Genomic DNA, 26,676 nt, shown 5'->3' on the forward strand with positions numbered 1-26,676 from the left:
TCGGTTGGTCGGTCTGTATTCAGAGTCCGCTCTCTAATTCAAGTAGTTTTCATCCCAGCTTCACCAAACTTGGTCAGAAGTTGTATCTAGATGATGTCTAGGCCAAGTTTGAACATGGGCCATGCCTGGTCAAAAACTAGGTCACAAGTTCACTTAGTGAGTTTTAAACATTGAGCATGGTGTCCGCTGTTTTTTGTTAAGACATACATGCAAAATATTCTGTGTCAATGCGGCATGTGGGGGTATTCGTCACCTCTTTGACAAAGCTTTATTTTTATGCTGGAAGTTAATGGCAAAATATAGACAAGAGAGTTTTTATAGTTTTTTTTGCAAAACTTGTTTCAACTTTGCAAAAGGCAAACAATTTAATATGATCAGTGCTTTGGGAATATTTGGGCTTGAAGCAAGTGCATAAAGTGTTGTCATAGATTACACTATACGCATGATAAGGGAGGACACTCTCCTCTTTTATGGAATTTTTCGTTTAAAGGAAGTCTTCTTTACAAAAATCCAGTCTGGGCGGAAAGTGTTGTACCAGATTAGCCTGTGCTAACTATTTCAAGAACACAATGTATGTCTTGACATGATAAAGCAGTTTGGCTACTAGTACAATGAAGAAATAGAAAACACTAGAAACAATTTTGGTTTGGCGCATTTTATTTTTTTTTACCTTAAATTTCTTACATTAGTAAAATTTTGCATTATTTGTAGTTGGAACCAAAATGTGTTAATTGTTATGCCCCCAGGGAGCAGAGGGTATTGAGCATTGTGCTTGTCAGTCTATCAGAATGTATGCTTGTCCTTACTTAATACCAAAAAGTGTGTCTTAAACTTCTATTTAAATACTGGTTGAATTTTTCTCAAACTTTTACAATTGAGCGATTTTAAGTCTAAAGGCCTCCTCACACATAGGCGAAAGTCTCCCGACGTCATCTTGCGTGTACTGGCGAATAAGACTTCAGCAAAATTCGTTCTCATTAGTATATGTACGTTGCACATCGTTGGTGATGTTCGTATGGATGCGTTTGTTATGCTTTTGCGTCCGTTGCGATAAGTTCTGTTCGTCGGAAAATTTTTAACATGTCCAAAAATTGTTGGCGAATAAAAGTTTCGTCTATCGTTCGTTAAAATTTGTTTCAATACGTTGGCCGATTGGAAAGTCTTTGCATAATGTTTGTCAACTGGCGTTAGAGGTCGCAGCTCTCAGCTAATTTGCATATCATGATTACTTGATTTGCATATCAAGCGAAAGAGGACGATCCGAAAAACAAATCTTTGCAATAGCTTGCGAACTTTTGCGAACTATAGCCAGGATTTGCGTATTGTAGCAAATTGAATCCGACGCATTTAAAGGTCTATAACGATAAGTTATAGATTGTAAATGGAATGGAATATGCTCCTATACGAATCAATCCGAAGGGTAACTACAATAGGTGAATCTATGCGAATCCATCCGAGTAATATCGCTCCTGATTGTTTTAGTAGTTTGTGCAGACATATGCCTATATTTCATATATATAATGTTGAAGGTATCATTATTTCTTCGTCAAATGGAAGATATACAACGCCTGAAACTGCAGTATGTTGCTGCTATGGCCAATGAAGAAGTAGTCCAGCAACAACTAAACATACACCGCTTTCTCAGAGGCCGACTAAGGTGGAGAAGAGGAGCCAGAGCACGTAATATCTGGAGAAGACCATTGCTGCATTCCAGGAGACGGCGCCAATTTGGCATCTATGATCAGCTCATGATTGAGCTCAGAAGTGAAGATCCTGGAACATTCAAGAAATTCCTCGGCATGCCTACTGAAATGTACGATACAATTTTGGGAAGGTTCTTCATCGCCTCGTGAAGCAACACACTCTGTACAGGGAGCCCTTTGATCCAGGGCTAAAGTTAGCTGTCACACTACGTCACCTGGATTCTGGTGTCAAGTACTCAGACATGCATTATTCCTGGCGGGTCGCTGAGAATACCCTCTCTGTAGTGGTCAGAGACGTGTGTCATGCTATTTGTGAAGAATATGTTGATGAGGTTATGACAGCCCCCTCCACACCTGAAGAATGAAGACAACTGGCTGATGGTTTCCTCAAGAATTGGAACTTTACAAATTGCGTCGCTGCTATTGATGGCACGCACATAGCTATCAGAAAGCCTGCCAGCTCTGGTTTCTTATATACTAATTTTTATAAGGGATTCTTCAGCATCATCTTACTGGCCATTGTCCACTCGGCCTTCAAGTTCGTATGGTGTAATCTGGGTTGTGAGTTTAAGTCTACATACATTTAACTGCATTACTAGTATTTTGTAATTACATAAATTATATACATTTAGCGCTGATTTCAATGTACAGTTGTTTACTGACAATTTCTTACACTTTTGTATTTTCAGGATACGGTTCAACTGGAGATGCCAAGATTTATAATGAATCAGAATTCCTTTAGATGGTGCAGGATGGTTCCATTGGATTTCCAGACCCACAGCCCTTTCCATATGACACCGTCGACATGCCCTATTTCTTGGTTAGAGATGACGCGTTCAGCCTTAGCGAGAACATGCAGAAACCCTATGGACATAGAGTCCTGACAAGAGACGAAAGCATCCTGAACTACAGGTTATCCAGGGCTAGGAGAGTATCAATCAGAAAATGCATTTGGGATTTTGGCCAACCGATTCAAGGTACAGTAAAGTTCCGCTATTAAGACCAGGCAAACTAGTGGTCTCAATATCAGACCATTTTCCTTCATAAATTAACCATTTGGGACTTGAATATTGTCAAAAAACGCATACTTTTTTAAAATCTTCGAAGTGGCTTAATAGCGCAACTTTACTGCAATAACCTTTTTCAAAACACAATTTCATTTATAAAAGAAATGTTCACGTTAACTTTTAACACATAACAATACTGGTCATCTGTAATTTCAGATACTTCTCATAAAGATTAACTACAGCCCATCCACAGTAAGGCTGATTGTAAAGACATGCTGATGAGGATCAGGTACCCCACCATGCAGAATGCACTGGTTGACCATGATGATAGAAGAGGCGATCTGGTTCCTGGGGAATGGAGAAGAGGTCTCAACTTGGAGGATACCAGGAATGTCAATACCAGGGGCAACAACACAGCAATCAAAAAAGACAAGATTGTGAAAAACACTCTGAAGCACTGGGTCAACTCTCCAGGGGGATGTGTGCCATAGCAAGACATGATGGTGCCACATTAGAGATTGAAATAAAGTGTAACATATTAGTGGAGAAAATTAATAGAGAATACATGTATTGTTGTTTTTGTATTGGCCTTACAAAGAAAAGTTATAGAAAAAGTAAGACACCAAATTTAAGAAAATCTTAAATGAAAAAAACTTCATGCATAATCAACATGCATAGTCGAGTCGGAAAAAAGTTAGTCTGCGCAATTATGCACAAGGTTGCGCTTACATTCGTATCTTTACGCTCTTAATAGCTCCTAATCGATAACCGAAAGAACGAATATTTTTTGCGCGACCTAACGCTTTCTAGTGAATTGCAGTAACTGTTCGTCAAACTTTGTAAATCATTCGCACCAAATAGTTCCTCTAGGTTCACCTTTCGTTATTATATTACAGAATGCAACACATGTTCAAACAATTTCGGTAAGAATTCGCTAGAATTCATAAATTTACCATTTTCGCCAGGCTTCGTCATATGGATTCGTCTATGTGTGAGGAGGCTTTAAAGCGAGGATTTTGGGTTGTTATGAATTTGGCAGAATATTGGCCCTTTGTGTGTTTTCCAACATAATATTGTTGTCTGAAGCTTGTGTTTGCAACTCCTCTTTAATTACCAAGTGGATCTCGGTCAAAGATTCCATGTTGAATTAACTTAATGTGTATATGATGTAAAGAAAGGAATTTTGCATTCAATCATTTTGGGAAGAATTATTGCCATTTGTCTGTATTTTCACTATAGAATATAATTATAATTCCAAAATTGTAACAATATGTTTTCAGCTCCTATAATTACTTAGCTGATTTTGATCAATTTTACACAGCTCAATGTGGAGATGATTGTAATTTAAAGGAAGTTGACTTTGACCATGTTTGGTCCTTTGTCTTTTTTTGTTTAGTGTAGAATATGTCATGGATTTGCCTGTGCCCAAACATTTGTTGTGGGGGTATCAGTGTTTGTGACACATTTCTAGTTTTATGATGTCATATGTAAGACTTCAGATGTAAACGTTTGTTTAACTTTTGATTATATGGTTGAACAGATCCAAGAAAATCCTCAAAAATTAGAGACCGACTCATAACATTGGTTTCACAGTAATCATTTTGTAAAGATCAGTAAAGTATTTAGTTTCAGTGTGATATGCCACATAATCACAGTTGATTTCCTTTCTTTCAGTGTTCACTCTGTGTGAAGTGATGCTGTACAATGCCAATCTCTACACTCAAACATTCCTTGTGGTCACTGCCACCATCGTCTTGTATACTCTGCACAGGTACCGACAGTATACATGAAGATTCTCAAGTTGTTATCTTACACTTTGGAACATGGGCATGACAAAATACAGTGCTTAAAATATCAGGCTTACATAGCTCAATATTTATTATTATCTTTGCTCTTCCATATTAGTTAAGAAGTTTTTCACATTATTTTTGCATTGTTAAATTAGGTCATTGAGGTTAACAAAAGGACTTTAATAAATGCAGCATAGCTGACTTTTTTACTGTTATTACTTTGATGTTGGAAAAAAGTGGTTTTGCTGACCCTGCACGGTGTGATACAGGGTAGTAAAATAAGATTGAGCTGGAGCTTTGTTTTATTCCAATATTAATTTACTGACTGCATCAAATTGTATCGGGTAAGTAAAAGATATTAGAATTACAGCAAACCATAAATTCTTTATATAAATATCCATTAACAAGGAAGTAAGAATTTCAAATTTTTAAATTCATGCAACATATCTGTGCTAAGAAAAATAAACACTTTACTATACAATTATATTATTTCAGAATTTTTATGCCCCCAGATGGAATGATCGGGGTTATATTGTTTTGGGCCTGTCATTCTGTCTGTCTTTCTGTCCCAAAACTTTAACCTTGGTCATAACTTTTGCAATATTGAAGATAGCAAATTGATATTTGGCATGCATGTGTATCTTATGGAGCTGCACATTTTGAGTGGTGAAAGGTCAAGGTCATCCTTCAAGGTCAAAGGTCAAATATATGACTTCTAAGCGGCTCAGTAGGGGGCATTGTGTTTCACAAACACAGGTCTTGTATTGAGTGAGCTCCAGTGTATTTATGTGTATGTTTTGTATGATACTATAATTAAAAGGAGACTATTAGACAATATTGAAGTCAATGTTGTATTTATATTGTTGGTAATTATAATGAATGGACTATATCATACAGGGGTGTAAAGATCTTGTCAATATCATGCATACCATGTAGAGATGTGAGACACTTTGACAAAAAATGTATACACAGTTACTGTACCTATGAAAGTTGAAAGAATCGTCACACCAGACAAGTAAGTAAATATCTGATTTCACCATGCTTGTCCAAACACTGTACAATACAATTGAGCCTTGGTGTTCGCATGTGCGTTAAGTGTTGTCCCCGATTTGCCTGTGCTGTCCGCACAAGCTTTCCACCTTAACTGGATTTTTGCTTATTAAAGACTTAATTTTAAACAAAAATATGATACAAGTATAAAATGTCCCTGATAAGCCTTGGGACCTGCACAGGCTAATCTGTGAAAACACTTTAGGCACATGCATTCAGCCCTGTGTTATCAGAGCAATGCTCTTTTAACCCTTTCAGTGCGGGAACCAAATTTTGAAGGCCTTTGCAAACAGTTTGGATCCAGATGAGATGCCACAGAACGTGGCGTCTCATCAGGATCCAAACTGTTTGCTATTCTGATAATATTCTTTGAAAAAAATCGAAGAAAATGCTAATTTTAGAAATTCAGCAGACGACATTTTAGCAGACGACAAATTTCCGAGCATGCAAAGGGTTAAAAATGGTCTGTCTTCATCTTCAGACTTCACATTGCTGGGAAGATTGGCAGTTGGTCGTACACATTCTGTTCAGCCCTGCATTTGACCAAAGTTTTGGTGGTTGTCATTTACAACTCCATCGCAATTGGGGACACGTTCAACATGTATAGGGCAGTAACTCTGTTTGCACTGGCAGTGGTGCTGGTCAGGGTGGTTGCCCTTGAGGAAAAGATTGACAGATCTGTAAAGGAGGTAAATATGCGAAATATTTTTCATTTTTATTTCAAGCCCCTGTGCTATGTTAGAGCTAAATTTCAGTAATTGAAATAGCAATCAGTAATAATGAGTATCTACTGTTTATAATTTGTTCTCAGGTATATACAGTCAATGCTCATTATTTGATCAGTAACAGACAACTCTCAATAATTTAGTGCATTGCCAATTACTAATTGTGGTGGCATAATGAATAAGGTGTGTGCCTAGAGATCAAGAGGTCCTGGGTTTAATCTGGACACAAAATTTCCTCTGAGGCAACAGTGTTCTGGTTTTTCCCAGGCAATGTTTTCTAGATTATATCAATGAGTTTATCATGCAATCAAGCTTAAATAAATTGGTGTTTGCTAAACTTAGTATGAAATCAATAACAATAACAAGCTGTTTGTCTTACTTAGGTGATCTACAATACTGCTGCGCTGTGTGCCGCTATTCTGATCAACAGCAACCCGATACTGCGTGTGGTCTGTGTCTATGTACTCTGGGAGGAGCCGAGTCTCACGGACATCCTGGGTGAGGTCTTGGTCTATTTTTACGGACTCATTTCTGGATTTGGAGTAATAAATTTCAGATTTTGGAGCCCAGCAATGTTAAAAAAATGAATCCTGGCTTTAATTTGTCAGATGATGTTGAAGACAGGCTACTGGGTGTACAAATATCTAAAGTTATCGAGGTCCTTGTCTATGGACAGCTTGTTCATCTAATAGTGTGCTGTCTTGTATAGCTTCTTTTGGCAAATGATCAGTCTATTTCAACTTGAAATATGCAGGTGGTCTGGTATGTAGAATTGTCCTTGTCTATCCATGTATTTGTCTGAATTTGTATCTAGTGGAACTTAACAAGTATTTTGCCTTAAGTAATGAAACAACAAAAATATTGTTTTTATTAAACAAATGTTAACTGTTCATCTAGGTTTATTGATTCAGATTTTTTGGACATTTTAAAGAGCAACAATAGTCAGTGGTGTAAATTTAGTGCTAGTTTGTGCCTTTGCATCAAAATGAGTCCTGATTGTTCCCTGTTTTGAAGACTATTGCTGCTTATTTCAGATCTGGGAGTGATACTGTGTGGTGTTAGTATAGTGCTGGTTGGTTCCCTGCAAATGCCCCAGGAGTATCAGACTTTCGTACGGCAGCTGGGAGCCATCATCACAAGCTTTGGGGTCCTGGTCTTGATTTTACAGCCGTCTGTCTCGTTCTCCTTGTAAGTTTGAAAGAGTCGTCTGCTCTTTGTTAGTTTGAAAGAGTCATTGCTATTTGTAAGTTTGAAAGAGTTATCTGCTCTTTGTAAGTTTGAAAGAATCATCTGCTATTTGTAAGTTTGAAAGAGTTGTCTGCTCATTGTTTGTTTGAAGAGTCGTCTGCTCTTTGTAAGTTTGAGTTTGGTAAAACTGTAATAGTAAGGTGTCATAGCATTTTGAAGAAAGAAGATGTTCTGATGTTGAAGATCAAAATATAAGTACCGGTATTGGTTGAGTTACACATAAAATAGTGTCAAGCATGTGATGAAAATGCTTGTTATATTAATTACTGAAAGTCAGTTTATGGTTATAATTTATAATGCAATCAAAAGAGAGTGATTTCACTGAATGAAGGTCGAAGAATGATCCTCAGTTTGGAAATACTTAACGCGTGTTCAAAAATTGTCGTCCTAGAGAGGACACTTTCTACTGTAATGGAATTTTTTCTGTAAAGGAAGTCTCTTATAAACACAAATCCAGTGTAGGCGAAAAGTGTTGTCTCTGAACAGACTGTGCAGACTGCACAGGCTTATCTGGGACAACTCTTTACGCACATGCACTGAGCCCATTGTCAGAGAAGATGGCTCATATTATTTGCTGTCCTCATGTAGGTGGAGCCTACTACAGTGGGGTGATGTCTGGAGTGTGATATTAGTGGCATGTGTCCTCCTAACGGATACGGTGAAAACCCTTCCCCATCTGGCAACCTGTGCCATCATTGTGGGAGTGTGTCCAGCTATCAGAATGGCAACACTGGTAAATCATTTGATGATTTTCATATGGTTTTGAACAAATGTGATGTAATTTGAGTGTGTGCGTTGTTTTTTTTTTCGAATTCACTAAGAATATTATATCTTAAATTAAGCGCTCACAAAGTTAAATGTTGTTTGTTTTTTGTAGACCATTATATTTAATTGTCTGAGCCCTATATTTTACACAATCCTCACCAAGCTTACAAAAATAACACATTTTTGTTTGCATTATATGAGTCTTTGTGAAGGGCATGGAGGGGGTATATCTGAGTCACTGTTGTTTTGCTTGTCACTCTGTCATGCATTGATGTGTGTTGTGAAGCAAATTACTCCTAGATTTTTCAATTGATAAAATCAAACTTGGTATATTTAACCTTTTTTACCTCAGAAGCATTATGAAAATGGCTAATGCAATAAGCATATAACCAAAACAGTCTGTTAGTAACTCTTAGTCTGTTCAGGTTTTATGCTGTTTGCTGCTCATCATGCAGTGTTTTAGGGTTGGAAATTAAGGGTTGTAATAGCCTTTTGTCTGGCATGCATCTTCAACATTTGCCTTGTTAACACTACAGAGGCCACATTTATTTCCGATCTTAATGAAACTTTGTCAGGAGCTTAGTCTCAATGATTTCTTGGACAAGTTCGAAAAAGGTTCCGGTTGGTTGAAAAACATGGACACCATGGGGCTGGGCATATTTCCCTAGATGACTATAGTAAAACCTTGTTAGCACTCTAGAGGCCACTTTTTTCCGATCTTCGTAAAACTTGGTCAGAAGATTTGTCCCAAAATAATAATGATATCTAGGACAAGTTCAAAAATGGTTCCGTTTGGTTGTAAAACCTAGCGTCAGGGGGTGGGACATTTTTACTTATATGGCTTTAGTAAAACCTTAATAACACTCTAGAGGCCACATTTATTCTCTGATCTTCATGACTCTTGGTCAGAATATTTGTCTCAATGATATCTTGGATGAATTCTTAAATGGTTCCACATTGCCACCAGTGGGGTAGCATTTTCCTTATATGGCTATAGTAAAAACCTTGATAACACTATAGTAAAATCTCGTTTACACTCTAGAGGCCACATTTATTGTCTGATCTTCATGAAAACTTTGTAAGAAGATTTGTTCGAATGATATCTTTGACAAGTTCAAAAATGGTTCCAGTTGGTTTAAAAAAAAAAAGCTGCAAGGAGATTTGGCATTTTGCCTTATAGGGCAATTTTATATAGTAAACCTTGTTAACACTCTAGATGCCACATCTATTGTCTTATCTGTATGAAACTTGGTCAGAAGATTTGTCCAAATGATATCTTGGATGAGTTTTATATTGGTTCCAATTGGTTGAAAAACATAGCCACCAGGGGGTGGGCATATTTCCTTTTATGGCTATTGTTAAACCTTTTAACGCTCTAGAGGCTACATTAAGTGTCCTATGTTCATGAAACATTGCCACATGATTTGTCCCAATGATATCTTGAATGAGTTTGAAAATGGTTTGTTTGGTTTAAAAACATGGCTGCCAGTGGGGGGGGGGGGCAGTTTTCCTAACATGGCTATAGTAAAACCTTGTTATCTGCAGGACACATTGTCTAATCTTCATGAAACTTGGTCAGAATTTTTGTTTCAATGATAAAATGGTTGAGTAAGAAAATGCTTACAGTCTGTTGAAAAGCATGGCCGCCATTTCCTTTATATTGCCATAGTAAAACCTTGTTAACACTCTAAAAGTCACATTTATATTTCAATCATCACGAAACTTGGTCAGGTCAGAACATTATATTTAGTTATGCCCCCCTTCGAAGAAGAGGGGGTATATTGTTTTGCACATGTCTGTCGGTCGGTCTGCTGGTCTGTCCACCAGATGGTTTCCGGATGATAACTTAAGAACGCATAGGCCTAGGATCATGAAACTTCATAGGTACATCGATCATAACTGGCAGATGACCCCTATTGATTTTCAGGTCACTAAGTCAAAGGTCAAGGTCACAGTGACTCGAAACAGTAAAATGGTTTCCTGATGATAACTCAAGAATAATTAGGCCTAGGATCATGAAACTTCATAGGTACATTGATCATGACTGGCAGATGACCCCTATTGATTTTCAGGTCACTAGGTCAAAGGTCAAGGTCACAGTGACAAAAAACGTATTCACTCAATGGCTGCCACTACAACTGACAGCCCATATGGGGGCATGCATGTTTTACAAATAGTCCTTGTTATATCTTGGGCTGCACAGAACAGGTCAGTGCCTTTGTATGTTAGATGAGCAACTTTGGGTCTTTCAATCCCTCTTATTAATTCTTTTGTTTGGAAGAGTTCAGAGTTTTCTGCCCTAGAACTTATCTTACAAAGCAGTGTGGCGTTATTGGTCAAATTAAGGAAAGATCTCGTAATTTATGTGTAGTTTTCAACTTCAGATGTATGCAGAGTCAGATGAGCTCAATGTGGGCGCCACATTTGTCCGAAGCCTCGTGTATATCCCAGCATGCATCAGCCTCGCAATGATTCTGTTCATGTTTATAAAACTGGACGTCAGAACCAGGCAGCTCGAGAAATTGCTCCTTGTTTTGTAAGCATATTTTATGTAATAAATAATTATTGATTTATCTTTTTTTGTAAATTAATAACTATTTGGAGTTCTGATGTGTCGGATTTAAACCATTTAGTGGGATTTTTTAGAATCCCAGCATCAGTATGACAGCAATTTGTTTATTTTTCAATAAATAAGATTGATGTAAAAATCAATTGAATCATGATTTTACAAATGTTTGTGCAATTAAAATGAAACTATGTTTAACATGATGCTGATGCTAAGTTATGTCCTACTTTCTGCATTGTTTTCCAGTAATAACACAATTCTTATATTGTTTTCTATGTCTATCACCAAGTATCATATAGAATAAAATTGACCCTGTTTAAGAACTTTTTTATCCCCGCCGGAAAAAAATTCGGAGGGGATATAGTAATTGGTCCTGTCCGTCTGTCCGTCCGGCCGAAACTTTGTCCGGAGCATAACTCCAAATCTATTCAATGGATTTACTTTAAACTTAGAATATAAACAGATGGCAATTAGGAGAAGTGTAGTGACCAAGAACCATAACTCTATCTTCTTTAGTTTTTGAATTATCTCCCCTTTTATATAACTAAAGTAAATTTTTGTCAGGAGCATAACTCTAAATATACTAAAGGGATTTACTTGAAACTTGATATATAAACAGATGGCAACTAGGAGAAGTGATCAAGAACCACAACTCTATCTACATTAGTTTTTGAATTATCTCCCCTTTAATATAATTTTAAAGTAAATTTTTGTCCAGAGCATAACTCTAAATCTACTGAAGGGATTTACTTCAAACTTGAAATATAAACAGATGGCAAGTAGGAAAAGTACAGTGACTAAGAACCATAACTCTATCTACCGGTACCTTAGTTTTTGAATTATCTCCCCTTTTATATAACTTTAAAGTAAATTTTGGTCCGGAGCATAACTCTAAATCTACTAAAGGGATTTACTTGAAACTTGAAATATAAACAGCTGGCAAGTAGGAGAAGTGCAGTGACCAAAAACCATAACCCTATTTACCTTAGTTTTTGAATTATCTCCCTTTTTATATTATTTTAAAGTAAATTTTTGTCCGAAGCATAACTCTAAATCTACTGAAGGGATTTACTTGAAACTTGAAATATTAACTGACGGCAAGTAGGAGAAGTGCAGTGACTTAGAACCATAACTCTATCTACCTTAGTGTTTGAATTATCTCCCATTATTTAATTTCAAAGTAAATTTTTGTCCGGAGCATAATGAATAATCTCCCTTTATTTGTTTTTACAAATATTATTCTACTCTCTAAAACAAATGTTGTCATACAAGAAAACACATTTTGGCCGCGATTTGGCCCTACTGTGACAAGCTCTTGTTTAATAAAATGTTTATGTCCTTGAGTGAAAGTGTGCTTCAACCTGTAACCTCAAGCATTAATTGTTTAGCTTAAGTTCATATTATGTGTTTTATGGCTAGATCACATCTTAATCATGTGACACAATTATGATATGTGAAAAAAAATCACTTCACTGACATGCCATTTCTACATTTCTAATTATGGTTAAAACTAGGGATGGCAAAATTATTCGAATATTCGATTGAATGGTCAGCATTCGAATAATAAAAATGATATTCGCATATTCGCATTTTTATCCAAACGTAATTTCACCAAAATTGAATGACTTGCGAACCGCCTGCTAAAAAGCAACCAAATCACCTGGGAGTAACATATTTGACGTGACGTTCTTCGTGTCAAACTGATAACGCGGCCCGTATCAGTGTTGATTGCGCAATGCAATATACACGCTCTAGGAAAGGCCCCGACTGTTGTTTGACAATGGGATGCCAATTAACGGTTTCAATTGACTGGCGAATAATAATTAAGTTTTGTGATCATAGTATGTACAGCCATTAAAATGTGTGAATTACTAAAATCGCGCAATGCAATATACTTACTATAAGAAAGGGCCCGAACTGTTGTTTGTCAATTAGGTACCAATTAAGGGCTTCAATTTTCTTGCGAATAATAATTTAGTTTTTGTGATCACAGTTTGAACAGACGTTTAAATATGTGAATTTCTCAAAAGTAACAGATGATATAAAAACAATCATCAAGGAATCTTAATTCAAATCTGAAAATGCCACCAACCCCTTCTGCAGTATGGAATACTGTACACGGTCTGCGGATAAGAAGACCGCAACGTGTAATGTGTGTAAATTTAGTTTTACATACGCGCGGTCTGCTACAAATCTGTGGAATCATTATAAAAATAAAATTATATGACACGATGTTTTTCATTCTATTTGTGCCCGATCACAATATCGGTCATAGAATTAGTCGCCAGCGATACAATATTTCAATAGCAACGTTAATAAGCAGCCTCGTATTTAGCAAACGGATATAACTTACAAACCAATGGAAATTAACACATAACAAGGTAAAATCAATCCAGCCGTTTTATGCGAATATTCGAATATTCGATTGAATGAATTTGCGAACATTCGAATACCGATATTGGTATTCGATGCCATCCCTAGTTAAAACTGTTTAATACTATGTGCATTTATAATCATGATATGAGCCTTGTTCTGAGAAAACTGGGTTTAATGCATGTGCGTAAAGTGTCATCCCAGATTAGCCCGTGTAGTCTGCACAGGCTAATCAGGGACGACACTTTCCACCTAAACTTGATTTTCGGTAAGGAGGGACTTACTTGAAACTAAAAATACCATAAAAGCGGAAAGTGTCGTCCCTGATTAGCCTGTGCGGACTGCACAGGCTAATTTGGAAAGACACTTTACGCACATGCATTATGCCCAGTTTTCTCAGAACACGACTTATATGAATACGATTTCCCTGACATTATTATTATGACACCTTCGAAGAAGAGTGGTATATTAATTTGCTGGATGTCAGTTGGTCTGTCTGTCGGTAGACCAGTTCGTTTCCAATCAATACTCGTGAACAAATCGACCGATTGGCTTGATACTTCCAATGTGCATTTTCCTTGGACAGTAGATGGCCCGTAATTATATATATAGAGGGGTCAAAGATCAAGGTCACTGTCATAATAAGTTTGAAAATCATTTCCGATCAATAACTTGTCAACAAATTGATTGATTTGCTTGATACTTAACATGTGCATTGGCCTTGGACAGTAGATGGCCCCTATTGAAATTGGGGTCACTTAATCAAGGTCACTGTCACAATAAGTGTGAAAATTGTTTGCGATCAATAACACTTCAAAGAATTGACCGATTGGCTTGATACTTCACATGTGCATTGGCCTTGGACAGTAGATCACCCCTATTTGAAATTGGGGTCACTAGTTTAAAGCCCTGTTTGGGGGAGCGTATGTCTCCAAAAGCAGAACTCTTGTTAAAATTTGATTTTGTTAGATAACATTTCTATTTGAAGACTGTATACAATGTGTAATTGTGAAATGTTTGAACATATTAAGGAGTTTTCTGATCCCAGTGCTGCGCAAATTGTAATAGTAAAACATTTCATTTCAGGTGTTGTGTGTTGGGCATGCTTTCTGCGTTGTTGCTATTTATAGACATTGGACTCAGTGACAAGGAGCCTGTGATGTCACTTCCTGTATGGAAGTTGTCTGCTGTTACTGCAGCAGTCGTCAGCTTCTCTCTCAAGATACTGTCAACAACAAATGTAAGTACACGTGGGACCAGTTCAAACCGGAAGTGATTAGAGTTGACTGTTTCTAGTTGGTGTTCCTAGTTTTATGCTTGTGGGTAGTGTTCTGTCATAAAAAGAGGTGGATAAGAACATTAATTCACTCCTGATATATTTTCTTGACTTTTTCATCCTTGCTGATGTATGTGATCGGCTGGTAAAACACCTGTAATTTCTCAAAGTTTCTTTGTACACCCTCTTTTTTTTCCCCTAAATAATATTTTGTGACTCTTAATTTTAAGACAACCATATTTCCCAATATTTCTTAATTATTGGACAAATGTTTTTTTATAAGAATTTTACCAATGTGTGGTAATCCATTGGAAAAGGTTGCCGTGGTGTAATGGATATAGTGTCAGCCAAGGGACCAGGAGGTCGTGGGTGCAATCCCCATTGTTAGAGCGTTCTTTAGATCTCCCACAAAGACACTAATTTTTAGCTCGGCTGTTTTCGGAGAAAATCCGAGCTATTGTCATAGCCAGCTTGCCCTCCGCCGTAGGCGTCTTGCTAAAACCTTAACATTGGCCATAACTTTTTAAATATTGAAGATAGCAACTTGATATTTGGCATGCATGTGTATCTCATGGAGCTGCACATTTTGAGTGGTAAAATTTCAAGGTGAACATCATCCTTCAAGGTCTAGATCGAAAAAAAACAAATCCAAGGGATGTAATAAGCTTTAAATGGACATAGTTATCTGACCTGCCAACGTATATATTTTTGTTAAATAAATCAAAGCGGTGCAGTAGGTGGCATTTTGTTTCTGACAAACACATCATGGTAAAAGGTCAAGGTCATTGTTAACGGTCTACGGTAAAAAATACAAATCCAAGGGAAGTAATAACCTTTAAAGGGAGATACCTATTTAATATTGAACATAGCAACTTGATATATTTGGCATGCATGTGTATCTCATGGAGCTGCACATTTTGAGTGGTTAATCTACAGTCACGGTAGTGGCTTTTAATTATTTGCTACTAAAAATAGAGATTTGTAAGAGACAATTATTTTCAAGGGAAGTAATTTGTTGAATTATAAATGTCATATTATATATTTCCTTACCAAGAATTGAAGTTCTTTTCACAGTTACTGTACAGATTTATTATTTTGATTATTTATAACTCAAATGATTGATTTGTCAAAGTTTTTTTTAATGATATAATTATCATTTCTTTCATGTTCATTACATACCGGTACCTGTGGACTTATGTCCATAGATACATGTTCAACTCTGGCTATGATCTATTTTAAACCACAGGCGTTGGTTGTCAGTGATGTCTGACATGGTCATAATTGACTGTGAGACCCTCCCCCCCCCCCTTCCCCCCCGTTTGATTGGACAATATTCAAGGGAAGTAATCAGCTTTAAAAGGAGATGATTTCTATACCTGCCAAATGATAAATAGAAATTTTATTTCAAAGCGACGTAGTAGGGGGCATTGTGTTTCTGAAGAACACATCTCTTGTTGGGTCACAAGGTCAAGGTCACTGTGACCTCTAAAAAAAAGACTCGAGAGGGTTTCAATAAATAAAATAAATAGGTTTAAACTAATCCATGGACACATCACAGATGATTTTACAACTGGATGAGAGTCATAAAACATGGCAGATGAATGCTGTAAGTCAGTAGATGGCCACATTTGCTTTATTTTGGGAAATACGCATGATATACTAGATTGTGGTTCCTTGATGTGATCACAGCAGTATGCCAATAGGAGTGTTATAATACCCCATACTGCAGATTATTAATCAAATAAATAATGTTGAAACTTTGTGGGGTTATATTCTCAGTGTAATGTCCATCTGAGATATAAGTCAGTTACCTACCCTTGAACACTCTATAAAACATCCTCTGAAGGTAGATTTTTTTTTTTTTACAATGTTTATCTAACAATATCTCCGTAGTATGTAAAATAATTGTATTGTGTATGTTCAGATACATTCGTGTAAAATATTCATTTTAGACCGCTATTGTCGATGATTATGTTAACATAAACATGAGAAAGTAATGTTGACAATAAAATATGACAATATCACCATAAGAAACAGCAATTAAAACAGAGAATTCCAAATTGTTAGCAGTAATGTAAAAAAAATCTAACTGGAAATTTATCTGCCAAGGGAGACAATTAAAAGGGCCACAGATGTCCGTAATTGAGCCTTGTTGTCGAAAAACTGTGCATAATGCACTTGCGTAAATGCATGTACTGAAAGTGTAATCCCAGATGAGCCTGTGCAGTGTGCACAGGCTAATCAGGGACAACACTTTCCGCATTTATGGAATTTTCATTCAAAACAAGTCACTTCTAAATGAAAAGGCAGTTAAGGTGGAAAGTGTTGTCCCTGATTAACCTGTGCAGACTGCACAGGCTCATCTGGGATGACACTTTCAGTACATGCATTAAGCCCAGTTTTCACAGAACAAGGCTCAGTTCATCAATGCATTTTCAGGACCTCCTCATACCATTAGTGGAGGAAAAAACAGACACCAAGAGGTTGCTACGGCTTCCGTTGATCGGTAATGTCTCCTGCATGGTGGCACTCAGCCTATGCTGTGCTCTGTCCCCTGTGAAAGGACTTCTTCATGATATCTGGGTAGGTATGGAGGGAGGAGTGGGATGCTGCTTTATCTAGTGAACATTTTTAACACATTAACAGGTAAACTAGCTTTATGCTCAATGATTAATGCAGATTAGCTGTAATGCAAAAATGGGTATCATGTGGCATGCAGCTTGCATAGCTCCAGACCAGCCTATGAAATTGCTCAGTCTAGTCAGGAGCTACCTTGTATGCTTAATAGGCCAGCAAGGTTTCATGGCCTTATTTGTAGGCAGTGGAGCTCCTGACCAGACTGCGTATGCCTTGGCTGTACAGGAGCTACGCTGGCTGCATATGGCAAAAGACCATTTTTGCATGATTTGGGTCATATAGAAGTTGAAACAAATTTGTTTTGTGAATTTCTGTGGTCTTTATGGTAATTTACATGATTTAAAGTGTTATTCTCTGTTTGAAGCAGTGAAAATGACTGTGGAAATTTCACTGTAACTGTTTTGCCCTGGTTCCTAAATCAATGGAGTAAATTAAACAAAGAATCAGATCTTCAGGATGTTTGAACTTGTTTTATAACATCAGTTTGATACCTTTTATTTGTACCACCAAATTCTACAGTTAAACCATTTTAAATGTCAACAACCTGTAGAAAAGGTTTGAATAAGAAAAGGATTTGTTGGTTTCAATAGATTATCTTTTTTTATCCATTCATCATGTGATCTTAAAAACACATTTATTTCTCTGATCTCTCGAGAATGCAAATAGGTAGTTACTTAGCCCTTTCAGCGCTGGAACCGAATTTTAAAGGCCGTTGCAAACAGTTTGGATCCAAATGAGATGCTACAGAACGTGGCGTCTCATCAGGATCCAAACTGTTTGCTATTCTGATAGTATTCTTTGAAAAAATGCTAAGAAAATGCTAATTTTATAAATTCAGCAGATGACATTTTAGCAGACTACAAATTTCCCAGCATGCAAAGGGTTAAACCCACACATATTTATGCCCCCCTTCGAAGAAGAGGGGGTATATTGCTTTGCACATGTCGGTCTGTCGGTCCGTCCACCAGGTGGTTTTCGGATGATAACTCAAGAACGCTTGGGCCTAGGATCATGAAACTTCATAGGTACATTGATCATGACTCGCAGATGACCCCTATTGATTTTGAGGTCACTAGGTCAAAGGTCAAGGTCACGGTGACCAGAAATAGTAAAATGGTTTCCGGATGATAACTCAAGAACACTTAGGCCTAGGATCATGAAACTTGATAGGTAGATTGATCATGACTCGCAGATGACCCCTATTGATTTTCAGGTCACTAGTTGTGACATTGTATTGAATTTCAGAGTTTGATTTTTTTTAAACAAAATTATTTAGTATTAATCCTCCAATAGGCTATCAAAGGCAGACATAGGAAAAATGCATAAGTTACATAATAAGCCCTTTATAATTACTAACGTATAATGAAAAACACTCGAATGAATCAATAATCAAATGTTAGTAAATCTTAACAATAACTTAACATAAAACACATTTATCACTGTATATTTTAATATGGCATGAAGCAAGACTGCAGAGCTAATCCACTTAAACATTATAGATTGTTGTCATACATTCATGTTTGAAATTGTGCAATCTTTAGATCATTTAAACGTTTAGTCTTGAATCAAAGTTTAATTACTTGTAAATATTAAAAGATAATATTAAAACAATGAATAAGTTTTGTCCTTATCTAGATACAAACTGCTTTTACTAAATTAGCCATTCAAAGAGAAAATGTGAAATACATTTATGAACCTTTTTACATCAATGTTTTTTTCCACATAATGAGCTATTGCAAGTCCATAACAATGATTTTACTGTTACTTTGTCCCACAATGATCTGGTGAGTGTTGGTGTTGTAGCAGACAGACGCTGGTTGGCTGAGTCCATCATTCTGAGAAGCCAGAGTTGCCAATTTCTTTCTTCCCTCACAATCCACTTGTATGGTAGTATTAGAGTTGTATCCGCAGACTAGCACTTGTCCTGCAGGTGTAACATGAACACCCCTAGGGCATTGTAGTTCAGGGTCCATGAAGGTGGATATCAGGGTCCCATCTGTAGCCAGAGTGAAGAGCTTGTGCTGAGCGTGATTGGTGACATAGATTTTGTCTCCAGTAGAACTCAGTGCACATGTGTACACTGCAAAACATGGAACATTATATATATAAGAAGGTCAAGACTATAATACATGCATTTACTCTATTGTCATTTGTTATATCAAAATTGTCATACGTGTAAAAAATATCAACAATAGATACAACCATTTATTTATATGTATAGAAAATTCATGTACCTGTCAAATTGTTGCTTACATCCTCATACAGCTTTTTTATTTGTGATCCAGTAAGACTGTATTGGAACAATGTAGTGCCAGAGGTGATATACAATGCTCCCTGATGATAGGAAATACCTTTGACACCATGTTTTAATGAAAACTGCCTCCCAATGACCAACTTCCCATTGCTCACAGAGATAAACTGCACATCTTTTTTAAAAACTACAGCAACCTCACTGGATGTGATAGGGCAAATTTCCCATGGTTTACCAGTCACATCACAGTGACTGGACACATTATAATGCTGGTCCAAAAGCTTCACTTTTCGATTATAGTAATCTGCAACAATGACCTGGCCACTAGGCATGCTGCAAATGCCACTGATGAAGTATGTTTGACTTTTGTCACTTGGTATGCTCACAGTATACTTTGATGTCCTCATCAGAGTTAACACCTGATCTGGATTCATTTTGAGTTTGAGAGACTGCATACTGTCTAAAATCCTTCCTAGACTTGACTGTTTAGACAAGTACTGCCCAATGTCAGTGTTTGCTCTGAATATTATTGAACTCTGCACATTTACATGGGTCTCCTTCAGATATGACTCTGACTCTTGTATTTTGTCCAAACATTTTCTGCTGGCTATGAACTCAAGTTCTTTTTTACTTTTATCACAAAGGCCATTTACAGCTTCTCTGAGTGTTTGTAAGTCTTCCTTCAGTCTGTTGCCATTGTCAATATCTTTCTTGAGAGAGGTTAGCATTGTGGTCCGAATTTCATCCAATTCTTTTAATGTTGTATTTTCTACTGCATCCAAAGCAGCATTTAATTTCTTTCGCAGGTCTTGGATTTCTAGCAGTTTTTCATTACATGATACCTCCACGGACTGCATGCTGGCCTCTTGTGTTATCTTAAACTTATTTAATTCATCAACAATAGTTTGCAGTTTGTTTGATAACTGTTGCATATCCATTGACAGGTTTTTGGCTGACTCAGAAATAAGAGCCACATTTGTGCAATGTCTGAAATAGCAACAAGAATCAAAATTACGCATGAATCATTAGTGAGCATGCATTTTCTTACTACAATAAAACATCAACAACTAGAAATGGCGCGGCAGGGGCCGACGCATATCCCCATGCCGCATGTTTGACCAAGGGGCACCCCATGGTTGGTAATGGGTCCATGCATAGTTGAGATTGACAGAATTGTCATAAGAGAAGTTCAGTATCAATTCGAATTGAATCGGTGTAGAAATGAAGAAATTATAGTAAAAGACAATTTTGGGTGGGTGTGGCCTATTATAGGCGGGGCTCCCCAGGGTTGGTAATGGGGCCTTACATAGTTGAGATTGACCGTATTGTCATAAGAGATGTTCAGTATCAATTTGAAGTAAATCGGTGTAGAAATGAAGAAATTATAGTAAAAGGCAATTTTGGGTGGGCATGGCCTATGTGGGCGGGGCGCCCCAGGGTTGGTAATGGCGCCATGCATAGTTGAGATTGACTGTATTGTCATAAAAGAGGTTCAGTATCAATTTGAAGTGAATCAGTGTAGAAATTAATAAATTACAGTAAAAGGGAATTTTGGGTGGGAGTGGCCTATGTGGGCGTGGCGCCTCAGGGTTGGGATTGGGGCCATGCATAGTTGAGATAAACTGTATTGTCATAAGAGAGGTTCAGTATCAATTTGAAGTGAATCGGTGTAGAAATGAAGAAATTATAGTAAAAGGCAATTTTGGGTGGGTGTGGCCTATTTTGGCGGGGCACCCCAGGGTTGGTAATGGGGCCATGCATTGTTGAGATTGACCTTATTATTTTAAGAGATGTTCAGTATCAATTTGAAGTAAATTGGTGTAGAAATGAAGAAATTATAGTAAAAGGCAATTTAGGTGGGCGTGGCCTATGTGGGCAGGGCGCCCCAGTGTTAGTTATGGCGCCATGCATAGTTGAGATTGACTGTATTGTCATAAAAGAGGTTCAGTATCAATTTGAAGTGAATCGGTGTAGAAATGAAGATATTATAGTAAAAGCAATTTTGGGTGGGCGTGGCCTATGTGAGCAGGGTGCCCCAGGGTTGGTAATGGGGCAATGCATATTTGAGATTAACTGTATTGTCATAAGAGAGGTTCAGTATCAATTCGAATTGAATCAGCGTAGAAATGAAGAAATTATAGTAAAAGGCAATTTTGGGTGGGCGTGGCCTATGTGGGCGGGGCCCCAGGGTTGGTAATGGGGCCATGCATAGTTGAGATTGACCGTATTGTCATAAAAGAGGTTCAGTATCAATTTGAAGTGAATCAGTGTAGAAATGAAGAAATTATAGTAAAAGGCAATTTTGGGTGGGCGTGGCCTATGTGGGCGGGGTGCCCCAGGGTTGGTAATGGGGCCATGCATAGTTGAGATTAACTGTATTGTCATACGAGAGGTTCAGTATCAATTTGAAGTGAATCGGTGTAGAAATGAAGAAATTCTAGTAAAAGGCAATTTTGGGTGGGTGTGGCCTATGTGGGCGGGGCGCCCCAGGGTTGGTAATGGGGCCAGGCATAGCTGAGATTGACTGTATTGTCACAAGAGAGGTTCAGTATCAATTTGAAGTGAATCAATGTAGAAATGAAGAAATTATAGTAAAAGGCAATTTTGGGTGGGCGTGGCCTATGTGGCCGGGGTGCCCTAGGGTTGGAAATGGGGCCATGCATAGCTGAGATTGACCCTATTGTCATAAGAGAGGTTCAGTATCAATTTGAAGTGAATCGGTGTAGAAATGAAGAAATTATAGTAAAAGGCAATTTTGGGTGGGCGTGTCCTATGTGGGCGGGGCGCCCCAGGGCTGGTAATGGGGCCATGCATAGTTGAGATTGACCTTATTGTCATAAGAGAGGCTCAGTATCAATTTGAAGTAAATCGGTGCAGAAATGATGAAGTTAATGTAAAATAACCTAAAAAAATAAGTGAAAATCTCTGACCTGGGCCAGCCCCAACCCCCATAACTTTTGACCCAGGGGTCAGATCAAAATTCCATCACTGTCACCGTTGCACATATGCTCATAGCTACCATGTATGTAAGTTTCAAGGTTCTAGTGCTAATAGTGAAGGAGGGGCAGGTGGCCAGGACGGACGGACGGACAGACGCACATTAATACAATATCCCAACTTTTCTCCGAAAAACGTGGGGATAACTTTCAAATTTATAATGTGCAAAGCAGGTCCTGTCTTGGCAAACATTTTGGGTCTAAATTAAAAACTTATTCTAAAAGAAATAAAAATCATGATCTATTTTACTCTAAACAATTTTATAAACAAGAATTTTTAACAGTTTTATAAATAAGAATTTTACAGTTTTATTAAAAAGAATTTAACAGCAAGGATGAGCATATAATCCTAGCAATAATCTCTTCAAACATTGCAGCCATAGACACTCTAATCTTGTTTATAATACTTGTAAAATGCATTTAACAAATGTGAAGATCTGAGCTGAAGAATTTTAAAAAATAACATTTTATTGATTCCAGTGAATTATGCCTTCTTTCTAAAACCTCCTAATCATACAATACTTCTCTTGGATTGTGATGGACATTGGAAATAACCACTAATACCAAGGTACAAACTAGAAATGGCGCGGCAGAGGCCGACGCGTATCCACACGCCGAATGTTTGACCTAGGTGTGCCCCAGGGTTGGTAATGGGGCCATGCATAGCTGAGATTGACCGTATTGTCATAAGAGAAGTTCATCATCAATTAGAAGTGAATTGGTGTAGAAATGAAGAAGTTATAGTAAAAGGCAATTTTGGGTGGGTGTGACATATGTGGGCAGGGCGCCCCAGGGTTGGTAATTGTTCCATGCATAGTTGAGATTGACCATATTGTCATAAGAGAAGTTCAGTATCAATTTGAAGTGAATCGGTGTAGAAAAGAAGAAATTATAGTAAAAGGCAATTTTGGGTGGGTGTGGTCTATGTGGGCGGGGCCCCAGGGTTGGTAATGGGGCCATGCATAGTTGAGATTGCCCGTATTGTCATAAGAGAGGTTCAGTATCAATTTGAAGTGAATCGGTGTAGAAATGAAGAAATTATAGTAAAAGGCAAATTTGGGTGGGTGTGGTCTATGTGGGCGGGGCGCCCCAGGGTTGGTAATGGGGCCATGCATAGTTGAGATTGACTGTATTGTCATAAGAGAAGTTCAATATCAATTTGAAGTGAATCGGTGTAGAAATGAAGAAATTATAGTAAAGGCAATTTTGAGTGGGTGTGGTCTATGTGGGCGGGGCCCCAGGGTTGGTTATGGGGCCATGCATAGTTGAGATTGACCCTAATGTCATAAGAGAAGTTCAGTATCAATTTGAAGTGAATCCGTGTAGAAATGAAAAAATTATAGTAAATGGAATTTTTTGGTGGGTGTGGCCTATGTGGGCGGGCGCCCCAGGGTTGGGATTGGGGCCATGCATAGTTGAGATTGACCCTAATGTCATAACAAAAGTTCAGTATCAATTTTAAGTGAATCCGTGTAGAAATGAAAAAATTATAGTAAATGGAAATTTTTGGTGGGTGTGGCCTATGTGGGCGGGGCGCCCCAGGGTTGGGAATGGGGCCATGCATGGTTGAGATTGACCGTATTGTCATAAGAGAGGTCCAGTATCAATTTGAAGTGAATCGGTGTAGAAATAAAGAAGTAAATGTAAAATAACCTAAAAAAATGAGTGATAATTTCTGACGCGGCCCCACCCCAACCGCTATAACTTTTGACCCAGGGGTCAGATCAAAATTCCAAATAGTGCAGGGTCGCACATATGCTCATAGCTACCATGTGTGTAAGTTTCAAGGTTCTAGTGCTTTTAGTGTAGGAGGAGATAGTGGCCAGGACGGACGGACAGACAGACAGACAGACGGACGGACGGCGGAGATAACCACAATATCCCCACCTTTTTTTCAAAAAGCGTGGGGATAACAAGGCTGATCCCCTTTATGTACCAATGTTTGATTCATTCAAATAATAATGGTGGATTGGTACATGTATGTGGTATATGTTATGTGATTTGGAAAGGATTTCATTGGGCCAGCTTTGTTTGTACCATTTGAGATTGGTGGGTTTTCCACATTTATTCCATGACTGTGTCCAACTTACCTGTGGCACAGAAAATCACAATCAGTGCAACACAGCTGACTGTGGTCTTGACAAAACATTTTCAGTTTCTTGTCCTTGTGAACATTACATTTCAGTAGCAAATCCTCCATTGTCTTTGTAAGAGGCCATTTATATGTTTCTCCTCTTCCATATTTGGAATGGTTTGCATATATTTGATCATGAGGATCAATACATTTTCTGCAGAAAAACTTTGTACACGTTGCACAAAAATAATCAGCACTTTCATAAATTTTTCTACTTTCGCAACCTCCACAAACATAGTCCTTCACTAAATCTGAACCACTATGACCTGAATCTACAGTTGTCGCCATGTTGCAGTAGAAATTGTGAACTGTCCTTGAGTTTGAAGTGCGTTGTTTTTGCTAGTATTATGATCCCATTCATGCAAACAAAATGAGTATTTATGAAAACACACACAGATTTGTTGTTAATATATTTCCCATGTTCTTTACTTAAAGCTTGTATAAAGCTCAATTATGTTGCATAGTTAAGCGCACATGACTTATTAAATACACACTGAATACAATGTATATTGTTGCTTAACATTTTGCTGATAAAGCAGGGTTAAACCATTTTCTGAAAATAGGGTGACACATGATATTTTCAGTGATTAAGCACACTCTAAAATCAGAGGTTACAAATCATCTGATTAGTCTTTGCTGATTTAACAGTTCTCACTCGCTGTATTTACAAACTGTTATGTTTAGAAACTTGAAAAGTAGAATCCTGAATTGCACTTTGTTAAAGATAAACATAACTTCTACAGAGTTTAACATGTTTCATATCATTAAGTCAACTCACACGATTAAGTTTAATCCTTCTCAATCATATTGAATATTCCCCTGCATATCAGATATTGTTGTCCATATGAATTGAGATGTAGGAAGTCTGCATTAAATGTAATTTTGTAACAGAGAGATACAAGAACTGGAGGTTGAAAGGTAGATGGATACTCCACATAAAATTATAAGCCAACTGATAAAAATTGATGGAAAAAATATAATTAATACATTAAAATATACTTTACCTGATTTAAACATTTTAACATGTCAGCTCATTTAAGGACGTACGCGGCAGTTTAGTTTCACGCAAATATATTTTTACTGAAACACTGGTTGCGAAATAAGTGCAATATATTTCGAATGTTCGGATAAAAAAGAATATAAACAATGTAATAGCGAAAGAATAACAAAACATGCTTACAATGAACGCAAGGTACAAAAATGGACAGATTTTGTCCATGAAAATTAAATACCTTTGATATGCCTTTTAAAGGGGCCATCCAACAGATTAAGCTTCGTATCGAAACAAAACGATATTTTGGGAAACTACGAGTATTGCTTATATAGGTAAAAAATACATCCGTTCTCAACATGAGCGTGGATGGTCGAGTGGTCTAGGCGGGAGGCTTTTTACTCCAGGAATCCAGGGGTCAGTGGTTCGAGCCCTGTTGAGGGTTACTTTTTTTCCTTTTTTTAAATTGTAATCTTTTTTTTTTTGCTGGTGATTTTTAGTTCAAATGTTTTAATTTATCAATATAAAGCATTTAAAGTATTTAATGACAAGCTTTAATACATGCCTAAATCTGTTGGACGGGCCCTTTACTATATTGTATACGTCTTGTTTTCAGTTATTTACTGTATTATTATTCTTTTACTCATCTTGCTACACAAAATGTGTGTTTTCATTTACATTTAAATCTACATTTTCATTGGCATAGAGCAATACATGTACTAGTATGTGTTTTGACCTGCACCATGTACATGGTTTTCACTGTGTTCTTAAATTGCATTTTAATACCTTCCGTAAAACTGCATTTGTTAACAAACGACAACGGTGACCTATTGTTTTATTGTTATTATATAAAGTTATAACTCATTTAACATTTAGGTAAATTTTGGAAAAAATCTAGGTGCAGGAAGGCATTTTGCCTTTGATGAATTTTATTTATTTTCATATGTGAAATTCTGTTGTTTTTCACTAAATTTGAATCTGAGTGATGATAAAAAAACAGGTCATGAGGTTGAATCTTAGAAAGTACTAGTTACTTCCCAAGAAGCTACATGTATTGTTATGCCCCCGGAAATTTTTCTGGCCAGTCTGTCTGTCTGTCATTGTCTGTCTGTCATTGTATGTGGCACAAACTTTAACCTTGGTCATAACTTTTGCAATATTGAA

At 37.3% G+C, this 26,676-nt stretch overlaps 2 protein-coding genes across 4 annotated transcripts in view; one reads left to right on the top strand and one right to left on the bottom strand.

The window, feature by feature from the left end:
* The window catches only part of LOC127850335 (uncharacterized), a 47,909-nt gene that overhangs the window by 18,461 nt on the left and 2,772 nt on the right, over nt 1–26,676 (top strand). For all 3 annotated transcript variants that reach the window (XM_052383308.1, XM_052383309.1, XM_052383307.1), the window contains exons 12-19: nt 4,385–4,481; nt 6,032–6,239; nt 6,659–6,773; nt 7,310–7,463; nt 8,112–8,256; nt 10,673–10,824; nt 14,314–14,467; nt 16,943–17,086. In XM_052383308.1, the coding sequence (XP_052239268.1) occupies nt 4,385–4,481; nt 6,032–6,239; nt 6,659–6,773; nt 7,310–7,463; nt 8,112–8,256; nt 10,673–10,824; nt 14,314–14,467; nt 16,943–17,086 (1,169 nt within the window). The remainder of the gene's footprint in view (nt 1–4,384; nt 4,482–6,031; nt 6,240–6,658; nt 6,774–7,309; nt 7,464–8,111; nt 8,257–10,672; nt 10,825–14,313; nt 14,468–16,942; nt 17,087–26,676) is intronic.
* Nucleotides 18,468–25,187, bottom strand: LOC127850337 (uncharacterized). Its single transcript, XM_052383312.1, has 3 exons — nt 24,478–25,187; nt 19,375–20,378; nt 18,468–19,220 (listed from the first exon to the last, which is right to left on the bottom strand). The coding sequence occupies exons 1-3, from the start codon at nt 24,807–24,809 to the stop codon at nt 18,871–18,873; spliced, it is 1,686 nt and encodes a 561-aa protein (XP_052239272.1). The 5' UTR covers nt 24,810–25,187; the 3' UTR covers nt 18,468–18,870.

This window comes from Dreissena polymorpha, chromosome 11, assembly GCF_020536995.1.
Source record: "Dreissena polymorpha isolate Duluth1 chromosome 11, UMN_Dpol_1.0, whole genome shotgun sequence".
In the NCBI taxonomy this organism is placed as follows: Eukaryota; Metazoa; Mollusca; class Bivalvia; order Myida; family Dreissenidae; genus Dreissena; species Dreissena polymorpha.